The following is a 16664-nucleotide window of genomic DNA, read 5'->3' on the forward strand; positions in this document are numbered from 1 at the left end:
GAAGGCACATGGTATGCTTGTCTTTATAGGATGGGGTGTAGTGTATAAAAGCTGGAGTCTGATGATGCAGCTGTATAGAACGCTGGTTAGGCCACATTTGGAGTACTGCGTCCAGTTCTGGTCGCCGCACTACCTGAAGGCCGTGGAGGCATTAGAGAGAGTGCAGAGAAGGTTTACCAGGATGTTGCCTGGTATGGAGGGTCTTAGCTATGAGGAGAGATTGGGTAAACTGAGCTTGTTCTCCCTGGAAAGACGGAGAATGAGGGGAGATCTAATAGAGGTGTACAAGATTATGAAGGGGATAGATAGGGTGAACAGTGGGAAGCTTTTTCCCAGATCAGAAGTGACGATCACGAGGGGTCACGGACTCAAGGTGAGAGGGGCGAAGTATAACTCAGATATTAGAGGGATGTTTTTTACACAGAGGGTGGTGGGGGCCTGGAATGCGCTGCCCAGTTGGAGGCAGACACGCTGGCGTTTTTTAAGACTTACCTGGATAGTCACTGGGAATGGAGGGACGGTACGGTAGCACAGTGGTTAGCACTGCCGCTTCACAGCTCCAGGGTCCCGGGTTCGATTCCCGGCTCGGGTCACTGTCTGTGTGGAGTTTGCACATTCTCCTCGTGTCTGCGTGGGTTTCCTCCGGGTGCTCCGGTTTCCTCCCACAGTCCAAAGATGTGCGGGTTAGGTTGATTGGCCAGGTTAAAAATTGCCCCTTAGAATCCTAAAATGCGTAGGTTAGAGGGATTAGTGGGTAAATATATGGGGGTAGGGCTGGGTGGGATTGTGGTCGGTGCAGACTCGATGGGCCGAATGGCCTCCTTCTGCACTGTAGGGTTTCTATGATTTCTGTGATTTCTATGAAATGATTGGTCGAGTTGGACCAAGGAGCAGCACAGGCTTGGAGGGCCGAAGGGCCTGTTTCCTGTACTGTACAGTTCTTTGTTCTTTATTGAATAGCGGAGCAGGCTCGAGGGGCCAGATGGCCTACACCTGCTCCTAGTTCTTATGTACATGACCTCAGACTTTTGTACCTTTTCCCCAGTGGAAGAGAGAATGTCCGGGGTGCGTGGGGTCCTTGATTATGCTGGCTGCTTTTCCCCGAGGCAGCGGGAAGTGTAGACAGAGTCAATGGATGGGAGGCTGGTTTGCGTGACGGACTGGGCTACATTCACGTCCCTTTGTAGTTTCTTGCGGTCTTGGTCAGAGCAGGAGCTGTACCACATGTCCGCTGTCTACCCCCTGCTCTACCTCCCCACCACCTCTCTCCACCGACCGGACCCCGACACACTGACATCCTGGAGCGGATGCAGTGAAATTTCCTCCAATTAAATTTTGGGAAGACTGGAGTCATTGCTCCCGTTCCCCTCCCCAAATTCTATTCCCTTAGCGACTGGCTCCATCCCCGCCCTTGGCAACTGACGGAGGCCGTGGGCTGTCTTCTTGCAACCTCGATGTTCCCGTTTGACCCCCACCCCCGAGATGACCTCGTGTTCACGCCATCGGCAAGATCACCTATCTGCCAGCCGTAACGCTGCCTTGCCTCAGCTTCTCCGCTGCCTGTACCTCGAGTCCAACGCACTGCTGCCTGGTGAGCCCTCTATCAACCTGAGGACAACCAGAACTCTGCCGTCCGTGCCCTAACTCGCAACGGTTCCCATTCACTCCTCCGCCCCCCCCCCCCCCTCCCCCCCACATCCGCACTCCCCGACCCGCCGTGCTGGCAAAGCAACATCTCCTGAGAATGGTTAAGGCACCTGCAAGTTCCCTTCCAAGCCACTCACCATCCTGACTTGTAAATATATATTGCCATTCCTTTGCAGTCGCTATGTTTGGTGGATTGGCCATGCTAAATTTTCCCTTAGTGTTAGCAGGGTAAATACAGGGGGGGGTTATGGGGCTACAGCCTGGGTGGAATTGTGGTCGGCGCAGACCCGATGGGCCGAATGGCCTCCTTCTGCACTGTAGGTCTCTATGGTTCGAAGGATGGGCAGGGAATAGAAACATAGAAAAACTACAGCACAAACCAGGCCCTACGGCCCCACAAGTTGTGCCGAACATATCCTGACCTTTTAGGCCTACCTATAACCCTCCATCCTCTTAAGTCCCATGTACTCATCCAGGAGTCTCTTAAAAGACCCTATAGAATAGATAAGATAGAAGCAGGGAAGTTGTTTCCAATGGCGGGTGAAATTAGAACTAGGGGGGGCATGGCCTCAAAATAAGGGGGAGCAGATTTAGGACTGAGTTGAGGAGGAACTTCTTCACACAAAGGGTTGTGAATCTGTGGAATTCCCTGCCCAGTTGAGGCTCCCTCATTGAATGTTTTTAAGGCAAGGATGGAGAGATTTTTGAACAGTCAAGGAATTAAGGGTTATGGTGAGTGGGTGGGTAAGTGGAGCTGAGCCCACGAAAAGATCAGCCATGATCTTATTGAATGGCGGAGCAGGCTCGAGGGGCCAAATGGCCAACTCCTGCTCCTAGTTCGTATGGGCAAGGAATGCTAGCCTAGTTCATGACACCCACATCCCATGAGCGAATTAAAAAAAATTAAATCAAATGAAACCACTCCTGCTAGATATGGGAATGGGGGAATGTCTATTCCCACCAGGTCCTGTCTACTGTGACTGTCCAAGGAATGCATGTGGACAGACGATGGGCTAGCGGTATCATCGCTAGACAATTAATCCAGAAACTCCGCTCATTTTGAGGGGACCCGGGTTCGAATCCCGCCGCGGCAGATGGTGGAATTTGAATTCAATAAATAAAAATCTGGAATTCTCAAGCGGGTCTCGGTGACGGCGACCAGGACATCTACCATACTTGTCGGGAAAAACCCATCTGGTTCCTTTGGGGAAGGAAATCTGCCGTCCTTACCCTGGTCTGGCCTACACGTGACTCCAGAGCCACAGCCAGTGTGGTTGATTCTCAACTGCCGCTCTGAAATGGCCGAGCAAGACACTCGGTTCAAGGGGCGATCAGGAATGGCGCAATAAGTGTTGGCCCGGCCAATGACGCTCACCCCCCCACGAAAGGAGGTGCACCTAATGTGTGTTTTTTAAAATGTATTCGTGGGACATGGGCGTCGCTGGCTGGGTCCAGCATTTATTGCCCATGCCTAGTTGCCCCTTGAGAAGGTGGTGGGGGAGCCGCCATCTTGAACCCGCTGCAGTCCACATGGTGTGGGTTGATCCACAATGCCGTGAGGGAGGGAATTCCAGGATTTTGACCCAGCGACTGCGAAGGAACAGCCGACATATTTCCAAGTCAGGAGGGTGAGTGGCTCGGAGGGGGAATCTCCAGGTGGGGGTGTTCCCCAGGTATCTGCTGTCCTTCTAGATGGTAGAGGTGGTGGGTTTGGAAGGTGCTGTCTAAGGAGCCTTGGTGAGTCGCTGCGGTGCATCTTGTAGACGGTCCACACGGCTGCGTGGGTGGTGGAGGGAGTGGATGTTTGTGGATGGGGGGCCAATCAAGCGGGGCTGCTTTGTCCTGGATGGCGTCGAGCTTCCCGAGTTGTTGTTGGGAGCCGCGCTCATCCCAGCAAACGGAGAGTATCCCTCACACTCCTGACATAAATCAAAGATGGAGACTTGGATGCACTGAGATGTATCTTTGTTTATTTTGCACCCGGGCTCTTCTGATCAAGTTTAACTTGTTTTTTTTCCCCTTGTCGTTTCGCATTCTATGGATTCCACCTTAAAGGGATATTTCCTCCCACTCTGCTAAACCCCGGAGGCTGCGACAGACATTAATGTCACGCTAGAGATTGGACCGGTTCCAACTGGGCAGCACGGTGGCACAGTGGGTTAGCACTGCTGTCTCTCAGTGCCAGGGACCCGGGTTCGATTCCCGGTTTGGGTCGCTGTCTACGCGGAGTCTGCACATTCTCCCCGTGTCTGCGTGGGTTTCCTCCGGGTGCTCCGGGTTTCCTCCCGAAAGACGTGCTGGTTGGGGCGCATCGGCCGTGCTAATTTCTCCCTCGGTGTTACCCGAACAGGCGCTGGAGTGTGGCGACTAGGGGATTCCCACAGCCACTTCATTGCAGTGTTAGTCATAGGGTGCTTACAGTGCAGAAGGAGGCCATTCGGCCCATCGGGTCTGTACTAATCACAACCCCACCCAGTCTCTATTCCTGCAACCCCACACATTTATCCTAGCTAATCCCCCTGACACTAGGGTCAATTTTAGCACGGCCAATCCACCCAACCTGCACACCCTTGGATGGCGGGAGGAAACCGGAGCATCCGGAGGAAACCCACGCAGACACGGGGAGAATGTGCAAACTCTGCACAGACAGTGACCCAAGGCTGGAATTGAACCCAGGTCCCTGACACTGTGAGGCAGCAGTTTTAACCACTGTGTCACCGTGCCGATATATGCCTACTTGTGACACTAATAAATTTGATTTGATTTATTATTGTCACATGTATTGGGATACAGTGAAAAGTATTGTTTCTTGCGCGCTATACAGACAAAGCATACCGTTCATAGAGAAGGAAAGGAGAGGGTGCAGAATGTAGTGTTACAGTCAAAGCTAGGGTGTAGAGAAAGATTAACTTAATGCGAGGTAGGTCCATTCAAAAGTCTGACGGCAGCAGGGAAGAAGCTGTTCTTGAGTCGGTTGGTGCGTGACCTCAGACTTTTGTATCTCTTTCCTGAAGGGAGAAGGTAGAAGAATGTCCGGGGTGCGTAGGGTCCTTAATTATGCTGGCTGCTTTTCCCGAGGCAGCGGGAAGTGTAGACGGAGTCAATGGATGGGAGGCTGGTTTGCATGATGGATTGGGCTACATTCACAACCTTTTGTAGTTCCTTGCAGTCTTGGGCAGAGCAGGAGCCAGACCAAGCTGTGATACAACCAGAAAGAATGCTTTCTATGGTGCATCTGTAAAAGTTGGTGAGAGTTGTAGCTGACATGCCAAATTTCCTTAGTCTTCTGAGAAAGTAGAGGCGTTGATGGGGCTTTCTTAACTATAGTGTCAGCGTGGGGGGGACCAGGACAGGTTGTTGGTGATCTGGACACCTAAAAACTTGAAGCTCTCGACCCTTTCTACTTCGTAAATAAACTTTACTTTGTAAAGTTACTCCACTTTGTTCTACCTGGTAAAATAAACTTTAAACTAAGCTTTAGCTGTGGGTGGAGGCATTCCACATTCAGTTCCGTGGCAGCCAGACTTGGGTATCGTCCCAACCCCACCCTGTGTTGCCGGGATATCTCCACGCTAATTGGATTAAGCGTCCTTGCCTGATAAGGATACTGGGAGACGATGGCCTCGTGGTATTATCACTAAACTATTAATCCGCAAACTCAGCTCATGTTTCGGGGGACCCGGGTTCGAATCCCGCCACGGCAGATGGTGGAATTTGGATTCAATTAAAAAAATAGCTGGAATTAAGAATTTACTGATGACCCATTGTCGGAAAAACCCATCTGGTTCACTAATGTCCTTCAGGGAAGGAAATCATAGGTTCGTAGCAGTGGGCGGCACGGTAGCACAGTGGTTAGCACTGCTGCTTCACAGCTCCAGGGACCTGGGTTCGATTCCCGGCTCGGGTCACTGTCTGTGCGGAGTTTGCACATTCTCCCCGTGTCTGCGTGGGTTTCCTCCGGTTTCCTCCCACACTCCAAAGATGTGCGGGTTAGGTTGATTGGCCAGGTGAAAAAAAAAAATTGCCCCTTAGAGTCCTGAGATGCATAGGTTAGAGGGATTAGCGGGTAAAATATGTAGGGGTAGGGCCTGGGTGGGATTGTGGTCGGTGCAGACTCGATGGGCCGAATGGCCTCCTTCTGCACTGTCGGGTTTCTATGATTTCTATGATGATTTCTATGATCTCTACAGTGCAAAAGGAGGCCATTCAGTCCATCGGGTCTGTACCGACCACAATCCCATCCAGCTCCTACTCCTGTGATCCCACATATTTACCCTGCTCATCCCCCTGACACGAAGGGGCAATTTAGCATGGCCAATCCACCTAACCTACACATCTTTGGACACTTAAGGGACAATTTAGCATGGCCAATCCACCGAACCTGCACATCTTTGGACACTAAGGGGCAATTTAGCATGGCCAATCCACCTAACCTGCACATCTTTGGACACTAAGGGGCAATTTAGCATGGCCAGTCCCCCTAACCTGCACATCTTTGGACACCTAAGGGACAATTTAGCATGGCCAATCCACCGAACCTGCACATCTTTGGACACCTAAGGGGCAATTTAGCACAGCCAATCCACCTAACCCGCACATCTTTCAGAGTGTGGGAGGAAACTGGAGCACCCGGAGGAAACCCACGCAGACACGGGGGAGAACGTGCAAACTCCGCACAGACAGTGACCCAAGGCTGGAATCGAACCCGGGTCCCTGGAGCTGTGAGGCAGCAGTGCTAACCACTGTGCCACCATGCCGCCCCCAAATGTCCCATCCTTACCCCGGTCTGGCCTACATGTGACTCCAGAGCCACAGCCAATGTGGTTGACTCTCAACTGCCCTCCAAGGGCAACTAGGGATGGGCAATAAATGCTGGCCCAGCCAGCGACACCCATGTCCCAATAAAGAATGAAAAAGAAAACAAAATAATCTGAGTTGCAAAGTGAGCAATTCCACGGGAGATCAGCTGGCGCCGTTGGTCTGTTGACTGTGATGCGCTGCATTAAAAATTTATTTGTGTCACAAGCAGGCTTGCATTAACACTGCAATGAAGTTACTCTGATAATCTCCCTCGTCGCCACACTCCGGCGCCTGTTTGGGTAACACTGAGGGAGAATTTAGCACGGCCAATGCACCCTAACCAGCACGTCTTTCGGACTGTGGGAGAAAACCGGAGCACCCGGAGGAAACCCACACAGACATGGGGAGAACGTGCAAACTCCACACAAACAGTGACCCAAGCCAGGAATCGAACCGGGGTCCCTGGCGCTGTGAGGCAGCAGTGCTAACCTACTTTATGAACAGTATGCTTTGTCTGTATAGCGCACAAGAAGAAGTTTAACAACACCAGGTTAAAGTCCAACAGGTTAATTTGGTAGCAAAAGCCACGCAAGCTTTCGGAGCCCCAAGCCCCTTCTTCAGGTGAATTTCACAGTAACTTCATTGCAGCGTTAATGTAAGCCTTGCTTGTGACTAATAAAATAAGCTTTTTACAACACTTTTCACTCTGTGACGAATAAAAACAAAACTTTATTGGGATAGAGTGAAAAGTGTTGTAAAAAGCTTATTTTATTAGTCACAAGCAAGGCTTACATTAACGCTGCAATGAAGTTACTGTGAAAATCCCCTAGTCGCCACACTCCGGCGCCTGTTCGGGTAACACTGAGGGAGAATTTAGCACGGCAGACGCACCCTAACCCGCACGTCTTTCGGACTGTGGGAGGAAACCGGAGGAAACCCACGCAGACACGGGGAGAACGTGCAGACTCCGCACAGACGGTGACCCAAGCTGGGAATCGAAGGCGCTGTGAGGCAGCAGCGCTAACCACCGTGCCACCCGCAGAATTTTATTTCGTGCGTTGTGTGGAGTTTGTTCCGTCTCAGCTTTGCGGGGAGCTTTGTTCCACTTCACGTGTTTCAAGCCAATTCCTTAATCTCTTTACCACACAAAGGGGAAGTTGTCATTGCTACACTCATTGTAGCACCCCGCACTGCAGTTCCCCGCTCACCTTCAGGCAATTAAATCTTTTTTTTTAAATCAGTGTCACAAGTAGGCTTACATTAACACTGCAATGAAGTCAGAGAGGTTTACAGCATGGAAACAGGCCCTTCGGCCCAACTTGTCCATGACACCCCTTTTTTTAAAAACCCCTAAGCTCGTCCTAATTGCCCGCATTTGGTCCATATCCCTCTATACCCATCGTACCCTTGTAACTGTCTAAACGCTTTTTAAAAGACCAAATTGTACCCGCCTCTACTACTGCCTCTGGCAGCTCGTTCCACACACTCACCACCCTCTGTGTGAAAAAATTGTCCCTCTGGACCCTTTTGTATCTCTCCCCTCTCACCTTAAACCTATGCCCTCTAGTTTTAGACTCCCCTACCTTTGGGAAAAGATGTTGCCTATCTAGCTGATCTCTGCCCCTCATTATTTTATAGACCTCTATAAGATCACCCCTCAGCCTCCTGCGCTCCAGAGAAAAAAGTCCCAGTCTATCCAGCCTCTCCTTATAACTCAAACCATCAAGTCCCGGTAGCATCCTAGTAAATCTTTTCTGCACTCTTTCCAGTTTAATAATATCCTTTCTATAATAGGGTGACCAGAACTGCACACAGTATTCCAAGTGTGGCCTTACCAATGTCTTGTCCAACTTCAACAAGGCACTGTGAAAATCCCCTTGTTCCCTGTGGAAGGAAACCGGAGCACCCGGAGGAAACCCGTGCATGAAAGACGTGCTGGTTAGGGTGCATTGGCCGTGTTAAATCCTCTCTCGTTGTTACCCGAACAGGCTCCGGAGTGTGGCGACTAGGGGATTTATTAGTAAATTCATTGCAGTGCGAATGCCTCCTTGAGGGAAGGAAATCTGCCGTCCTTACCCCGGTCTGGCCTACATGTGACTCCAGAGCCACAGCCAATGTGGTTGACTCTCAACTGCCCCTCTGAAATGGCCGAGCGAGTCAATCAGTTCAAGGGCAACTAGAATCTTAGAATCCTTACAGTACAGAAGGCCATTCAGCCCATTGAGTCTGCACCAACTACAATCCCACCCATTCCCTATCCATGTAGCCCTACATATTTATCTTGCTAGTCCCCCTGACATTAAGAGGCAATTTAGCATGGCCAATCCGCCTAACCTACACATCTTTGAACACTAAGGGACAATTTAGCATGGCCAACCCACCTAACCCGCACATCTTTGGACACTAAGGGGCAGTTTAGCATGGCCAATCCACCTAACCTGCACATCTTTGGACACTAAGGGACAATTTAGCATGGCCAACCCACCTAACCCGCACATCTTTGGACACTAAGGGGCAATTTAGCATGGCCAATCCACCTAACCTGCACATCTTTGGACACTAAGGGGCAATTTAGCATGGCCAATCCGCCTAACCTACACATCTTTGAACACTAAGGGACAATTTAGCATGGCCAATCCATCTAACCCGCACATCTTTGGACACTAAGGGACAAGTTAGCACGGCCAATCCACCTAACCCGCACATCTTTGGACTGTGGGAGGAAACCGGAGCACCCGGAGGAAACCCAGGCAGACACGGGGGGAGAACATGCAAACTCCGCACAGACAGTGACCCCAAGCCGGGAATCGAACCCGGGTCCCTGGCGCTGTGAGGCAGCAATGCTAATAACTGTGCTGCCATGCCATCCTAAGGATGAACAATAAATACTGGCCCAGCCAGCGATGCCAGGGTCCCACTAATGAAGGAATAAAAGGAGAGTCGATGGGCCGAATGGCCCCCTTCTCCCCCGATGTCTTCTGGTCTGAGTGTGAGGGCTGACTGGAGGTGATCGGTTTGTTTTAACAATGTTGGACACTAAGGGGCAATTTAGCATGGCCAATCCACCTAACCTACACATCTTTGGACACTAAGGGACAATTTAGCATGGCCAATTCACTAACCTACACATCTTTGGACACTAAGGGACAATTTAGCATGGCCAATCCACTAACCTACACATCTTTGGACACTAAGGGGCAATTTAGCATGGCCACTCCACCTAACCTGTACATCTTTGGACACTAAGGGGCAATTGAGCATGGCCAATCCACCTAACCTGTACATCTTTGGACACTAAGGGACAATTTAGCATGGCCAATCCACCTAACCTACACATCTTTGGACACTAAGGGACAATTTAGCATGGCCAATCCACTAATCTACACATCTTTGGGCACTAAGGGACAATTTAGCATGGCCAATCCACCTAACCTACACATCTTTGGACACTAAGGGACAATTTAGCATGGCCAATCCACCTAACCTACACATCTTTGGACACTAAGGGACAATTTAGCATGGCCAATCCACTAATCTACACATCTTTGGGCACTAAGGGACAATTTAGCATGGCCAATCCACTAACCTACACATCTTTGGACACTAAGGGGCAATTTAGCACGGCCAATCCACCTAACCTACACATCTTTGGGCACTAAGGATCTATTTAGCATGGCCAATCCACCTAACCAGCACATCTTTGGATACTAAGGATCAATTTAGCATGGCCAATCCACCTAACCTGCACATCTTTGGACACTAAGGGACAATTTAGCATGGCCAATCCACCTAACCTACACATCTTTGGACACTAAGGGGCAATTTAGCATGGCCAATCCACCTAACCTGCACATCTTTGGACCCTGGGAGGAAACCAGAGCACCCGGAGGAAACCCACGTAGACACGGGGAGCACAAATCGACAAACTCTCCCCCCACACCCCTCGCCCATTTGGGCCCAGGAGACGGAAGGGTTGGATGAACCTCAGTGCCGCCATCTTTGGGAGCGAGGCCTTTGGCTCTAGAAGGTCTCGCTGAGGCGGCAAGTCAAGCGAAATTTGTGAGGAGGGTTTTTGGGGTTCTGGAGAGTTCTATTGCTATTAGCCTGGGTGTGAAGTGAGAAATAGAGGCCTGAGCCATTCTGACTTCCTTTATTTGAGGTCGATTTTGCGTTCGTTTCAACAGCAGTTCAGTTTTTGACTTTTTTTTCCTTTTGTCTTTCCCTTCCAGAGGCCTCTTGGTCGCTGAGGAGGAACGGTTAAGATGGAGTCGACGGTCAACGGGCCCCCGGAGGTGGAGACGCAGAGAGCGGCCGCGAAGCCGCAGCCCAAACCACCCCTCAAACCAAAGCCCCCCCTGCTGGGCCACAGGAAGCAGGATGGAACCCAGGCCCCTGCCGTTCTGGAACCCTCCGCCAAGGGCGGCGGAGGCGAGGCGCTGTCAAACTGCCTGCCGGTGCCCGCCACGCGCCGCAGCTTGGACGTGACGGCCGGCGGCGAGGCCCTCTCCAATTCCGGCAACGTCCGCAAGATGCGGGAGTTGCTGCAGCAGTCTTTGGGCCTAACGGAGGGCGAGGAGGCCAAGACGGAGAGGTCGGCTCATGGCCGCGCGCGCCGGGAGCCGGCCAGAACCGCGCCGGTGCCCCGGGCCCGGCTGCCACACACGGCGAGGGTAACACCGCCAACAGACCCGCCGGTGAATGGAGAGAGCAGCCACGTGCCATCGGTGGCCAACACTGCACCTTCTGACGTGCATCTGAATCGGGACACCTCTGAAGGTATTGGAGTTGGCCGAGACATCGCTCGCGGTTCCTCTTGCGTGAGGGGGCGGCACGGTGGTTAGCGCTGGTGCCCCGCAGCGCCGGGGACCCGGGTTTGATTCCCGGCTTGGGTCACTGTCTGTGCGGAGTTTGCACATTCTCCCCGTGTCTGCGTGGGTTTCCCTCCGGGTGAACAAGGAACAAAGAAAATTACAGCACAGGAACAGGCCCTTCGGCCCTCCAAGCCTGCACCGACCATGCTGCCCGTCTGAACTAAAACCCTTCCGGGGACCGTATCCCTCTATTCCCATCCTATTCATGTATTTGTCAAGACGCCCCTTAAAACTCACTATCGTCTCTGCTTCCACTCCCTCCCCCGGCAGCGGGTTCCAGGCACCCACCACCCTCTGCGTAAAAATCTTGCCTCGTACATCTCCTTTAAACTTTGCCCCTCGCACCTTAAACCTGTGCCCCCTAGTAATTGACTCTTCCACCCTGGGGAAAAGTTTCTGGCTATCCACTCTGTCCATGCCCCTCATAATCTTGTAGACTTCTATTGGGATAACCTTGTAGACTTCTATCAGGTCGCCCCTCAACCTTCCGTCGTTCCAGTGAGAACAAACCGAGTTTCTCCAACCTCTCCTCATAGCTAATGCCCTCCATACCAGGCAACATCCTGGTAAATCTTTTCTGTCCCCTCTCCAAAGCCTCCACATCCTTCTGGTAGTGCGGCGACCAGAATTGAACACTATATTCCAAGTGCGGCCTAACTAAGGTTCTATAAAGCTGCAACATGACCTGACTCCGGTTTCCTCCCACGGTCTAAAGATGTGCAGGTTAGGGTGGATTGGCCGTGCTAAATTGCCCCTTAGTGTCAGGGGGACTAGCTAGGGTAAATGCATGTGGTTATGGGGATTAGGCCTGGGTGGGGATTGTGGTTGGTGCAGACTCGATGGGCCGAATGACCTCCTTCTGCACTGTAGGGATTCTGTGATCTGTCAGTAATGGCTCGGTGGGCGGCATTCCCATCTCTGAATCGGAAGGCTTGAGAGTGTAATCCAGGCCGACACTCCCACTGGCAATACTGAGGGAGTGCCGCACTGTTGTGAGGTGCCTTTTTGGGGGGGAGGGGTGGATGACTTAATATCTGGCTGTACTGTGTACAGTTCTGGTCACCCTATTATAGAAAGGATATTATTAAACCAGAAAGAGTGAGAAAAAGATTTACTAGGATGCTACCGGGACTTGATGGATTGAGTTATAAGGAGAGGCTGGATAGACTGGGACTTTTTTCTCTGGAGCGTAGGAGGCTGGGGGGTGACCTTATAGAAGTCTATAAAATAATGAGGGGCATAGATCAGCGAGATAGTCAATATCTTTCCCCAAAGGTAGGGGAGTCTAAAACTAGAGGGCATAGGTTTAAGGTGAGAGGGGAGAGATACAAAAGTGTCCAGAGGGGCAATTTTTTCACACAGAGGGTGGTGAGTGTCTGGAACGAGCTGCCAGAGGCAGTAGTAGAGGCGGGTACAATTTTGTCCTTTAAAAAGTGTTTAGACAGTTACATGGGTATAGCGGGATATGGGCCAAACATGGGCAATTGGGACTAGCTTATTGGTGGAGAAAAAAGGGGTGTCATGGACAAGTTGGGCTGAAGGGCCTGTTTCCATGCTGTTTATGACTCGAGCATAAACAAGGCCTGAAAAACCCAGAGAGAACCCTCCCCTTCTCGCCCTCGAAGGTCACTGGTGAGGGCGGACTGGTTTCACATCTTGTCCCCAAAAGAGAAGGCCTCTCCCTCCCCCAACAGCGCAGCACTCCCGCAGTGGGCGGGTTTGCCGAGATTAGTTACTTGAGTCCTGACTGCACCCCCCCCTCACCCTTGTCCCCACCTCCTCCTGACCCCGTAGGTGAGAGGGCTTGATGTAATGACCGAGAGCTGACACCCAGGGTGCTAGGCCCGAGGCCTAACTGCGATGGCAGTCGAGGTCAAACGGCCTGCAGGTGCCCACTGAAGGTCCACCCCCGAGGTCTTGGAGGGAGAGCCTGTTGCCTGGTTACCACAGCACAGCAACGGTTGCTATCGTTTGGTGGGACGTCAGCACACATCGGAGTTGGGGGGTGGGGGGGGGGGGGAGTTGGCCCTCTTTACAGCTGTGAAGCCTCGGCCCAGTGCTGAGGGAGTGCCGCACTGTTGGTGACCTTAAACCGAGGCTGGACCTTCATGTCCAGGGTGGGCGGGTGTTACGAGATGTGGAAGGGTTTCTGTGGGGAGGGAAAGGTGTCACATGACCAACAGTCCTCAGAACAGAGTAAGCGATTGTCGAGCCTTTTGTGGGATCTTGATGTGCGCCTGTTAGTGGCCATTTTTCCCCTCATTAACGGTATTTAAGATGTGAAGCTGGCCCTCGCACTGTGGCACACATTTGCCCGCGCGAGGCTACATATATTGGTGCACGGGCCTCTGTCCTCTGCACACAAAAGGAACTTGTCCAGGCTTTGCACTTTTTATTTTTGGAACTGAACAGGGGGAATAATAGATAAAAGCAAATTACTGCGGAATCTGAAACCAAGAGAGAAAATGCTGGAGAATCTCAGCAGGTCTGGCAGCATCTGTACGGAGAGAAAGGAGCTGACGTTTCGAGTTCAGATGACCCTTTGTCAAAGCCAAAAGGCAGAGAAAGTGGGAGATATTTATACCGCAGGAGGAGGGAATGAAAGATGAGTCCTAGCCACGGAAAAGGCTGCTAATGGCAGTCCATAGAGAGAATAAAGGGTCAAGTGGCAGAGAAACTGAAATCGGAGGGTTGAGCTGTGACAGATGAAGATGTGGGGGGAGCGGGGAGATAGGTGGGAGAGAGGTAGAATTGAGAAAAAGGGGGTGGGGGAAAAGGTAAGGGAAGGGCGCAAGGGAGAGGGAAAGAAAAATGAAGAAAGACATTAAAGAAGTAAAAGGTAGAGAACAGTAAAAAATTAAATGAAATGAAAACAAAGGGGGTTGAGGTCGGGGTAGAACAAATCTCTCCCCCGTGTCTGCGTGGGTTTCCTCCGGGTGCTCCGGTTTCCTCCCACAGTCCAAAGATGTGTAGGTTAGGTGGATTGGCCATGCTAAATTGTCCCTTAGTATCCAAAGATAGGCAGGTTAGGTGGATTGGCCATGCTAAATTGTCCCTTAGTGTCCAAAGATAGGCAGGTTAGGTGGATTGGCCATGCTAAATTGTCCCTTAGTATCCAAAGATGTGTAGGTTAGGTGGATTGGCCATGCTAAATTGCGCCTTGGTGTCCAAAGATGTGCAGGTTAGGTGGATTGGCCATGCTAAATTGCGCCTTAGTGTCCAAAGATGTGCAGGTTAGGTGGATTGGCCATGCTAAATTGTCCCTTAGTGTCCAAAGATGTGCAGGTTAGGTGGATTGGCCATGCTAAATTGTCCCTTAGTGTCCAAAGATGTGCAGGTTAGGTGGATTGGCCAGGCTAAATTGTCCCTTAGTGTCAGGGGGATTAGCTAGGGTAAATTCATGGGAAATATGGAGATAGGGCCTGGGTGGGATTGTGGTCGGTGCAGACTCAGTGGGTCGAATGGCCTCCTTCTGCACTGCGGACGATACAAAGATACAGAATCCATAGAATCCAACAAACTTAGCAACTTGGGGGTAAGGCATTGTCGAGGTGGGCGTGAGGGTGACTAATGGTCTGATGCCCTTTCTTCCCTTTCATTGCAGGTCTTGAGTCGGAGGCCGCGCGAGGACGGGGCGAGGCGGCCGGAGGTCCTGAGGCCAGCTGGCGCTGCGCGCCCACCTGCCCGTGCATGTGCCACCTGGAAAGGCCCGGGATGGTCCTGGTCTGGCAGCCCGCTTCCCGCGGTGAGGGAGGGGAGGCGGACGGCTCGGAGGACTCCCGGTCGGATTCGTCGGAGGATGGCAAGAGGACGTTCCGTTACATCCTGCACGTGAACGGAGAGGAGGAGGAGGAGGATGTCCAGGCCGCTCGTGGCCCGGGCTGGGAAGACCCCGCTGGGCTGCTCGACTCCGCTCCCGTCCCGGCAGAGGTGGCCGTTCCGGGAGACGGGGCCCGTCCCGAGGGCTCTGAGCCGGGGACCCCCTGGAATGTCGACCGGGCACCGGAAGAGGGGCCCTGCCCGCCCGGGCAGGGGGTTGTCAATCAGCTGCCCAAGCCCCCGCGCAGGAACAGGCCGGAGGGTCAGTGGTCGCTGGAGGGCACGGGGACCGCCCCCCTGGTGCCCCACAGGCGGCTGGGCCGGCACCGAGGGCCCAAGGCCGAGCGGCCCCCACACGTCAGGCAGCGCTACACCCCGGCTCACCTGGACCGGATCTCCCAGTGCGTGGACGGGCTGAATCTCCACGTCCAGCAGGAGCGGGGCGCCCCCTCCACCCTGTCCCCCTCCGTGTCCGCCGTCCTCAAGCCCCCCAGCCCCAAGGTGGTCCGCTCGGCACCCCCCAGCCCCAAGGAGAAACACCTGCAGCTCTACGACGAGGTGGATACAGGTAACGGCTGCTCTCAAACCGCTGGAGAGGCCTGGCGTGGACAGACCCTCCCCCCTTCACCCCCCCTCCCACCCTCCACCCGCCTTCACCCAGCTTCCACCCTCCCCCTCCCCATCCTCCCCACCCTCCTCCCCCACCGTTCCCATCCTCCCATCCTCCCCATCCTCCCCATCCTCCCAACCCTCCCCATCCTCCCCCCCCCCCCTCCCCACCCTCCCCCCACCCTCCACCCGCCTTCACCCACCCTCTCCCCCACCCTCCCCCCCCTTCCCCACCCTCCCCACCCTCCCCCCGCCTTCACCCACCCTCTTCCCCCCCCCCACCCTCCCCCCCCTTCCCCCCCTCTCCCCCCTTCCCCCCTTCCCCCCCTCCCCCCTCCCCCCCTCCCCCCCCTCCCCCCCTCCCCCCTTCCCCCCCTTCCCCCCTTCCCCCCTTCCCCCCTTCCCCCCCTTCCCCCCTTCCCCCCCCTTCCCCCCCTCCCCCCTCCCCCCCTCCCCCCCCTCCCCCCCTCCCCCCCTCCCCCCTCCCCCCCTCCCCCCTCCCCCTCCCCCCTCCCCCCCTCCCCCCCTCCCCCCTCCCCCCTCCCCCCCTCCCCCCTCCCCCCCTCCCCCCTCCCCCCCTCCCCCCTCCCCTCCCTCCCCCCCCCTGCCCCCTCCCCACCCCCCCCACCCTCCCCCCCCTCCCCACCTTCCCCCCACTCCCCACCTTCCCCCACCCTCCCCCCCCCTTCCCCACCCTCTGCCCCCCCCTTCCCCACCCTCTCCCTCCCCCTCGCCCCCTCCCCTTCCACACCCTCTTCCCCCCCCCCTTCCCCCCCCTCACCCACCCTCCCCCCTTCCCTTTCCCCCTCCCCGCCCCTCCTTCCCTTCCCCACCCTCTTCCCTCTACCCTCTCCCTCCCCTTCCCCACCCTCTCCCCACCTCCCCACCCTCTCCCCCCACCCTCTCCCCCCACCCTCT

At 53.8% G+C, this 16664-nt stretch overlaps 1 protein-coding gene across 1 annotated transcript in view; it reads left to right on the forward strand.

Annotated features, from left to right (window-relative positions):
* The window catches only part of LOC144489505 (uncharacterized), a gene marked incomplete at its 3' end in the record, with an annotated part of 36592 nt that overhangs the window by 10312 nt on the left and 9616 nt on the right, over nt 1-16664 (forward strand). The window contains exons 2-3 of the mRNA XM_078207370.1: nt 10677-11223; nt 14923-15705. Coding sequence (XP_078063496.1) covers nt 10710-11223; nt 14923-15705 — 1297 coding nt within the window. The remainder of the gene's footprint in view (nt 1-10676; nt 11224-14922; nt 15706-16664) is intronic.

Source organism: Mustelus asterias, unplaced genomic scaffold, assembly GCF_964213995.1.
Source record: "Mustelus asterias unplaced genomic scaffold, sMusAst1.hap1.1 HAP1_SCAFFOLD_2253, whole genome shotgun sequence".
NCBI classification, from domain to species: domain Eukaryota; kingdom Metazoa; phylum Chordata; class Chondrichthyes; order Carcharhiniformes; family Triakidae; genus Mustelus; species Mustelus asterias.